The sequence below is a fragment of the Fringilla coelebs genome, assembly GCF_963513975.1.
Source record: "Fringilla coelebs genome assembly, chromosome: Z".
In the NCBI taxonomy this organism is placed as follows: domain Eukaryota; kingdom Metazoa; phylum Chordata; class Aves; order Passeriformes; family Fringillidae; genus Fringilla; species Fringilla coelebs.
Window position 1 is genome coordinate 79,363,326 of NC_140031.1, and position 9,072 is coordinate 79,372,397.

Sequence of the window (9,072 nt, forward strand, 5' to 3'; positions counted from 1 at the left end):
TCACTGCCCCTGGAAATAAATGAGTGTTAATTTGATTATGGGGGCTGCATGCCACCTCGAGCTGAGCAGGCTTTGGGGTGTGCTTGGTTTTGTTCTGCATTTGTGGCCACTTTTCTGGCTGGTTGGTGGTTGTGCTGGGTGCTAACAGAAGTTTTTCCTTCAAAGGTGAGTCGTAATTTTGAGCTGGTTGGACGGGTTAACTTGGACCAGTTGGAGCAAATGAAAGGGAAAACAGAGAGCTCTAGCAGTGATGAAGAAGAAAAAGAAGAAGATTTAAGCCCCAAGGCTCAAGAGAGAGGTCAGTGCAGCTCTTTGATGTGTTGGGGGGGGTTTGTTGAATTTCTCTGGGCACTGCAGCCTGTCTCACCAGTCCAACCATGCCAGGTCAGCTGTGGAGTGGACAGCACACACTCTGCACAAATACTAACAGAATGTGGCTTTCCTAAAGACACAGCTCCTGTGGGAATCTTGTGTTTCTAACCCTCCTTACAAGTTTTCTGTCTGTTCAGAGAGAATACTCTCAGCTATGAGAAAGCACAGATAGCATCTGTGACTAATCTGCCTGTTCAGATACCATCTATAAGGGCTTGGAAAGCTATGTAAGTGTATTTTAGTGGCCTGTCAGATTTTCTGTTTTGGTAACCAGTTTCCAGTTTTCACTTGGCATTGCCCAAGTGAGGGATGAAGGCTGCTTTATGGGCTGTTACTTATCTCTTTGTCAGACAGTCAGTCCTGTTTGTATTTGCTGCAGTTGGCAGCTCCAGAGCCTGATTACATCCATACCCACCTGTCTGTACCATTTTATATTTAAATATGTGCCTAGGTTTGTATCCAAGAGTAATCCCACTGACCTCAACAAAGGTAGGCCATATAATTTTGGTCTGGTTGAATTTAGATCAGCAGAGGAAAAGTGAGTTCTCTGATAATTAAATGAAGGGTTTCCTTTCCAACAACCTTCTCCCATGAAAGGCAAGTTATTCCAATATCTGGTGTAACTGTGTTTCGTTCTGCTGCAACAATGCATCACATAATGCAACAACCCTTTAATATCTTTCGTCCCCTCATTAGTTTGAAGGACAGGCCACCCAATTCTTGATGCTGACAGCTCCACTTAGCCAAGTTCTGTGCACTTCAGCTAAAGGTGCACCATCATGTTCAGTGAACATTTTCCTCCTTGCTTGTCAGCTTTCAAACTCACTCAAGAGCTTTTCACAAAAAAATAAAAAGGTATCTTGGTACATGTTTTCAGGCATTGAAAAATTCCCAGTTCTGGGGATTCAGATCATGCTTCTTACTTCATAACAGCAAGACCCCAGCATTTTGGATTTTATTTTGTGTCTTTGCAGCATGAATTCAGTTTGTGCTCATCAGCAGCGCTTCAGGAGCACTTAGTGATGGCTTTTAACTTAAAAGAGAAGGCAAGCCAATTGGATAGGAAACCATTTATGTTTTAAAGACCTGCACAAGGTCTTAGGGGTAGAAAAATCAGAGGAGGGATGTCAGTTCCACATGTGCATCTCAGAGTTTCAGCATTCCTCAGGGATAGCTCCGACCCTCTCGGCTTCCTCTGTGGCTGGAGCAGCGGTTGTGTCATGGTTTGACTACAGCAGCAGCTCACCTCAGCTGCAGATGCAGCAGGCTGATTAATGTCCTGTGCAGACCCACAGCTAGCAGGGGGCGAGGAGTCAAGCTGTCCTTGTGAGGATTACCTTAGCATTACACACAGGCACAGGTGCTGAGGTGACCTTGGAGGCTGCGGTGCCCGCACCAAGGAGAAGAAAGTGCTCTCTGCCAAGCCTCACAAATCCCTCTGCGTGTGCCACACGTGCAGGGGGGGCAGCCCAAGGTGGAGTTCATTGAGTAAATTGGCTTTAGGTTACACCCTGGAAGTATAAAAACCATCACCTTCCATGCTGGGGTGTTACATGTGCAAGGGTTAACAGATGTGCTGTCCTCGTGTTTCAGCCAGGCAGCGTTTTGATGATGCTGTACTTTTTCCTTTTTTTGGTTTTTTTTTTTTTCCTCACCTCTGTCTCTATTTTCTTTTAATCTGTGGCTGGCTAAAATGATTTCTGCTTGCTTGTTTGGATGACCAGCCTAAAAAAATCAGGCGTGTTTTCAGGTTTGCCTTTGCAGCATTTCTTTCTTCTCTGGCCTGTAGGGTTGATGTTTCACCACCTTTTTTTTCAGGTTTTTTTTGTCCTTTTCAACCTCTTAGCCGTTTGTAATAGATTATTGTAAAATAGGTAGAAAATGCAGAAAACACTTACTACAACAAGGATAGTAGAAAAGATCCAGTTGTCTTGATTGCATTTTTCTAGGTAAGTTGTGTGAATTACCACTCTTGAGGTGCAAGACTTCTGAAAAATGTCCCAGTGAGACGGGAACTGAAGGATGCTAAGTTGCATGCTGGCATCTCCCTGGGCATTTTCAGAAGATCCTTCTGACACAGAAATGGTTTGCCCTGGTAGCAGAGAGCCAGTCCTGTGGTTTCAAACAGAGCCTGTCACGGTGGCTCTGTGCTCTTAATGCTGTCTCAGCTTTCAGACCACATCAAACTGAGCAATCCTGGGTGCTGCTGGGGTGCACCTGGCAATTCCAGCCTTTGTGGCATTAGCAGGAAGTGGGATTTGCTGAGAGTGCTCCAGGTATCTGTCTGAGGGCTGTGACTTTGGGAGAATCAGGATTCCTTCCCTGGATTCGCCTCTTTGGCTTGAGCTGCTCTGTGCAGTACTGAAGGTGCAAATAAAAATTTGGGGCTTCCTCAGATGGGCTGCTGGACCAAGCAATCTGTTGCTTCTGCTCTGCAGGACCCAGAGAAGAGCAGCTTTTGATAATCCTCCAGGGAAGCAGCCCAAATCCACATCCCTAGAGGCAAAAGTTACTGGGGAGAAAGATGAACAAGATAGTGTTGTCCGAGGGGGTGGTGGATTTACTAGAGTAACACTTGATAAACCCAGTGGGATTTGCAGGTGTAAATTATGGACTGGCTTGGCTTGGAAGAGCTCTTTAAAGAGCATCCTGTGAGTCTCAGTCTCTGCCATGGTCAGGGTCACCTTCCACCATCCCAGGTTGCTCCAAGCCCCATCCATAGCTATACTCTTAAAAAGAACATCAGCAGCATTTGCCTCCAAAACTGTTACCCACCAAAAATATTTATCTCTGTGTCATAGTCTGTGTGCTGCAGTGTGTTTATACATTTGTGCCGTGCTTAAGGTGTTAAAAATCCAGATGTAAGCTGAGCTGATGGCATTTGCTGCTTGCCATTCTGGTGTTCCCCAGCACAGCAGCTTTATGGTATTTAACCACATAGTAAATAAACCTCCAACAATAAGAAATACAAAGTGGATTTTTTTTTCCTTTCATGGGAAGAGGCCAAAAAATTGTGTCAAGAACCATTCCATATAAAACTGAAGTAAAGGTTAACTAGTGAGAAGTGTGTCACAAAAATGCATTTGCAGGACTGAGGTGTGGGTAATAGGGGATGTGTGAGCAATTTTGAGTTCACAGACTGATCCTGAACAGAGGAAGTCTGAGAGTGAAGAAATCAAGTGAGCAGAGATCAGAACCAAAATTAAGCAAAATCCCTTTTCTTTTATTATGTAGTTCAGGAGGAGTCAGAAAGACATTCTGTTGATTTCTTGCTTAAGATAATCCCTGCTAAGGAATTAATGCTCTGAGCAGATGGTGCTGTCTCATTTCCAGCAAAAGAATCAAGTGAGATAGTTCATGCAATTATTTTCAATGGCTTGTGCGGTGATCTTCTTAATTTGTGAGAAAATGTTTCATCTTTTGTCAGAGCAGGCTGTGTTCACATGGAGCTTGGCTTTCTGGAATGTCATTCCCTGAGCCACCAGTGACTTCACTCATACTACAAGGTGCCTGACACTTCTGCAAATGAGGCCCCAGGCACTTTGTATGAGAGATTAGGATGAGCATGAAACACCTATGCAGTTAAGATGCAGCACTTAATCCGTGAGGCTTTATGATCTGTTACAAGAATCACATGTTAAATGTACCAAATCTGCGTGTTTCCTAAAATTTGTACTACCGGTTCCAGAATTATAGATGGACTTGAGTGGGGATTTTTGATTTTGCTTTCCTAAGCTTTGCAGTTTTGGTTCAGAATTTAAATTCCACTGTCTCTTCATTTGTTGAAATAGAGGAGCAGGGTCTAGTAACTGGTTACCCTTACTTGCAGTGCTGCTCCAAGATCTAGGGTGGGATTTGTCACTTGCAGTGTCACTTTTCTTTTCAGCACCTCCATTTTCCCAGTTATTTGACGAGAAATCCTTTTGTTTCTCTGGAGCGAGAGGTGCAGCAGAGAGGACAGGAGTGGGATCACTGTGGTGAGGATTCCCTTCTTGCCCTGGCATTTCTGAGCTCATGGGGTGTGCTGTCTTTTTTCCAGATCCCATGATGTTTCCTGACAGCAGTGCTCCGGAGAAGCGCTTCCCGTGCGAGTTCTGCGGCCGGTCCTTCACCGAGGGCTCCGAGTGGGAGCGGCACGTGCTGAGGCATGGCATGTGAGTCGCTTTGTCTTCCCTTGCCAAGAAGCCAAAGGTGGCAGTAGATCTCTGTATGTGCCCCCCTGCCCTCCCAGAAAGCTGCAGGAAATGCCAGCACGGTTCTGCGAAGGCCAAATTAGTCTTTGGACAGTCACCACCGAATGTCTCTGGGTCCTTTCTAGCTCTGCTGCCCAGGGTGGCTGTAAACTGTAGGGTTTAACTGTGATTCTAAAACTTAAGATTGTCCCTAGGTGAATGCCTCTTGGCCAGGATTAACTTCCCCCTAAGGGTGCTGTTGATTTTTTGTAAAAAATTTTTCCTCTCGAGGGCAGTTTGCACACTGTAGGATGATAGACATCACAGATAGGAATCTCTGGAGCAATCTGTTTCCTTCTTTTGATGCAGATCTCACTGGTAGCAGAGACCTCTATTCTAGCCAGAGTTTGTTCAAAGAGTAGATTTCATTCAAGGCTGCTGACATGTGGGAAGCATCTGAGTACAATATTGTGGGTTAACTGCAATGGAATGGGAAATAATTCCCTTAAGAGAATGTAACTCTGAGCATAACTACTGGAAATGCTGCAACCTATGAAAAGTTTTATTGGATTTCATTAACTCTTTGGGAAAAGCACTTCTTTCCTGTACCTTTGGTGCCTGCTAAGTCTTGTTTACAAGGAACCACCTGGGAGAGATGGGAATAAACTTCAGGTGCCACAGTTTGAGCTCTTCCTTCTGATCCCAAATCCGTCCCAGCGCAGAACAAACAAAGATTCCGTTCTGGGGCCGGAATGCCCCACCAGCAACTTCATTCCTCCTCCTTTCCTTTGGGGCCAAGTGGTGTGGCTGCCTTTTTTGGAGAGTGACCTGCTGCTGTCCCTCCTGTGTCAGGGCTGGCTTTGCTGCACGCCCTGACTGTTGCTGTTTTCCGCAGGGCGCTGAACGAGAGCAAGCACAGGAGCGGCGAGGACAGCCAGCCCAAGGAGGACGTGGAGGACACGGCCAGCACGCTGCCAGAAGAGAAGGAAGGCATCGAGGCCATGGTGCTGGACTACTCCCACGCTGGGGAAACAGCTGTCAGCATGGTGGCTGCTGACCAACCTCTCCTGGACACCCCGGAGGCCAAAAACGAATAAGGAAAAAAAAGCAAAAAAGCGTTTGGTGTGGTTCTAACCGACAGTACTTGAACAGTGATGAGCGGGGCGGGGCGGGGCAGGGCAGGGCGGGCAGAAGGAAGAAATAAAGCTGCTTTTAGGACTGAATGATCTATTTTCAAAGCACTGGTACCTGTGTGAGTGTGTGTATATTAAAGTTATTTAAGTGATGGAATAAGTGGCTCCATTACGTCACTGCATCTTTGTTTTCCTCCCGGATCTGACGACGGGAAGTTGCGCTCATCCTTGGACTAATGGAGCTAAACTCCCCGTGTTTTTCCTACATTACACATCGTGCTTTGCAGTGGAGACTTCGATTGTTTTATGAGTGTGGGAGCGTCGTGAGCGTGGAAGAAGTGGTAGGGGGACAACTTTTGGACGCACAAGTTTGTGTGCGTTTTTCTAGTTTTAATACGTAACGCTTTTCCAGACTGAAAGCAATTGCTTTAGAAAAGAAAATTAAAAAAAAAAAAAAAAAAGGAAAAAAAAACTGAAAAAAAAAAAAACCAACCAACACAGGGGAAAAAAAAAAAAAAAGGAAAACAGAAAAAAAAAAAAGAAAAAAAAAATAAAACAAAAACAGAAACTGCTTTGCTTAAAACAGTCACCTGTTTCCTAGTACCTCAGAATTAACCAAGGGAGATCTCTGCATTTGTCAGTACTACCTGTTGTTGTTGTGGTTAAATGTAGAGAGACTGCTGGGCAAGGTGGTGAATGGAGGAAGAAAAAAAAAAAAGTTTTAAAGAAAGGAAAAACAAATTGTGCTTAAAATCCCAGTGTGGGTTTTATTTCTTAAAATACTGTGATTTTTTTAATTATTTTAGTAAAAAAAAAAAACAAAAAAAAGAGAGAGATACTTTAATTCCTAGATAACTGTTTGTGAATTGTCATCCTTTATTCCAGGTAAGCTGTTTGTTAGTATTCAGTTATAATTTTAGTATTTGGTAGATTTCATGTGACTGATTGTGCGGTTTTGTTTGCCACACGTTTTGTTTTCTATCAGCCTGAGGTGTTACAAATACAGCACAATTAAGTTTCTCATGTAAAAATGAGTATTTCTTTTTGAGTGGGGGACAGGGAAAGGAGACTAGATCTTGTGAATAGAACCTTTTTTTGTTGTCGCTGTCGTCGTCGTCGTCGTCCTCGTTAATTTTAAACATAATGGAGATAACAAAGAAGTTTTAACTTTAAAAAAAATAAAAAACTAAAGAACCAAACTTACAGCACAGCTATGCAGCTCATGGGCCAAACACATGGGTCCTCATAACCGTTCTGTTGCTTGTCATATTAACATCTATCAGTCTCACAACTGTAACTTTTCGTTGAGATTGGCTGCCTTTTTTTTTTTCTTTTCTTTTTTTTTTTCTTTTTTTTTTCTTTCAAATTCCGTCTGTGGTTTGTGCGTGGGTTTTTGATCGGTATTTTTTTTGTTTGTTTGTTTGTATTTCTGTTTTTGGTTTTGTTCTTTTCTTTGTTTTGTTTTGCTGTGGTGGGAGGGAGGGGTGTCTGTTAACACATCTTTTTGCAAGCGGAGGTGAGTTGGTTACACACGACATTGAGCCTGGAGAACTACTTTTAACTCGATTCAGTGGATGGAGTTGCTGAGTTTTTTTCCCCTCCTCCTTAGCTTTTTAGCATGAGGGGAGCAGTGTAGAATGGATAGGAACCTGCATACCTTAAGTGGCTGATCCTGCAACTACCCCCTGGGTAGAAAGCCTATTTAAACTCAATTTGGGGATTTTGCCTGAGTGGCCAATACAGGATCTGGTGCCCATGGTATGTTCCGATTGTGAACAAAAAAAGAGAAGAAAAAAATAAAAAAAGAATTATTTCCAAAAAAGAAAAAAAAGAAAAAAAAAAGAGAAAAACGAGAAAAGAAAAAAAAAACTGAAAAAAAAATGTTTCTTTCCAAAAAGTAGAAAGTACTTGACTGAAACCTAGTTTTAGAAATGCATGTGTCTTCGTTTGTTTTTTTTGTTTTTTGGGGGGGATCTGGGGGAGGGGGAGGGGGGAAAATAGGAAGCTCTCCAGGAAATTGTGTCCTGGAGAGCTTCACTTAAAAGCGATGGCAAAAATGTTGCATTTGTGGAATAAGTGCTACTTGAGAAGCATGGTGTTTTGCTTTTGGGGATTCATCAATTGTGTGTTAGGGGGATTCTTTCAATTTTTCTGTTGTTTTGTTTTTGGTTTGGTTTTTTTTTTGTTTTGTTTTGTTTTGGTTTCTTTTTTTTTTTTAATAGGGAGGGAACATCATAGAAAAGACACATTGGAGGGACAAGTATAAGTACACATTTTGTGTCTGTATTTGTTTTTTAATTGGCCTCATTTCAAATATATTTAAACAGTTCCATACCTGGATTGGGTGTTTGTAATGGTTACCAAAAAGGAAAAAGAAAAAAAAAAAAAAAAAAAAAAGAAACAATGATTGTGACATGCTTTTATCACTACTTAATTTTTCAAATAACATGTAAATATTGTAATCCATTGGATTTTGTTTTGCTAACCTGTAATAAAAAAAAAATATGGGACCATTATCCTTTTAACAAGCTTAGAATGTCATATTTTTTTCCTTTTTTTCTTTTCCCAAAAATGTATACCTGATATATTGTGGACACACATTTTAGGTGCATTATTATGATTCTGTTGACTGTAATGACATAGAATTGAAAATAACATTTTTTTCATTGTTTAATTTATACAGAGGACTTTTTCAGAGTTTGACAGAAGGAAATAATAGCAAAATGCTAACCCATTGGCTTCAGCACTCGGTATTTCCTGATTTTAAAATTACTGCTTACTGATGGGGGATAGGAAGGGGATACTGAACTGTTGCACTGACGGGTTTGTTTTTTTTAAAAAAAAAAAACAATGAAAATTAATAAAAACTTTTTAAGAGTGCTTGCTCGTCTTGTGTGGTTTTTGTGTTTATATTACTCTGGAGGTGGGGTCCCCACAACTTGCTGGTTCTGCACTTGGCAGCTCTGGGTGGGGAGCAAAGCCCTCATTTTTCCCCTCCTGCAGCCTTTCCCCCAGCGCTTCACAGGGAATTTTTGGTTTGCAGGGTGTGGGGAGTGACTTGCCCTGGCTCACACGGCTCTGGGGTCGGCAGCATCCCCCAAAAATGCCTCGAGTGTGCCCCAGCCCAGCATCCCTCAGAGCTCAGGGGCACGCTGCCAAGCCCTGCTGACTCCTCCTGAACCCAAGCATGGAAATGAGGAAATTTTGCAGGCTGTATGGGAAGATGAGAATAGATGGAGACGGGCTGGTGTCTGGATTACCGACTCTGCCCCGTCATGAGCTGTTGCAATATTGCATTCCCCAGTATCTGATGACCTGCTGTATCCAGCACTGAGGCTGTTCTTGTCTGGAGCTGAATATTCACCCACAAAATGTGGAGCTGGGTGTATTTCCTC

The 9,072-nt window shown here is 42.8% G+C and overlaps 1 protein-coding gene across 4 annotated transcripts in view; it reads left to right on the forward strand.

Annotated features, from left to right (window-relative positions):
• The window catches only part of ZNF462 (zinc finger protein 462), an 88,858-nt gene extending 80,363 nt beyond the window's left edge, over positions 1–8,495 (forward strand). For all 4 annotated transcript variants that reach the window (XM_084225516.1, XM_084225518.1, XM_084225519.1 and 1 more), the window contains 3 exons: positions 166–298; positions 4,412–4,526; positions 5,440–8,495. In XM_084225516.1, coding sequence (XP_084081642.1) covers positions 166–298; positions 4,412–4,526; positions 5,440–5,641 — 450 coding nt within the window. In that variant the 3' untranslated portion in view covers positions 5,642–8,495. The remainder of the gene's footprint in view (positions 1–165; positions 299–4,411; positions 4,527–5,439) is intronic.
• Positions 8,496–9,072: the final 577 nt, after the last annotated feature.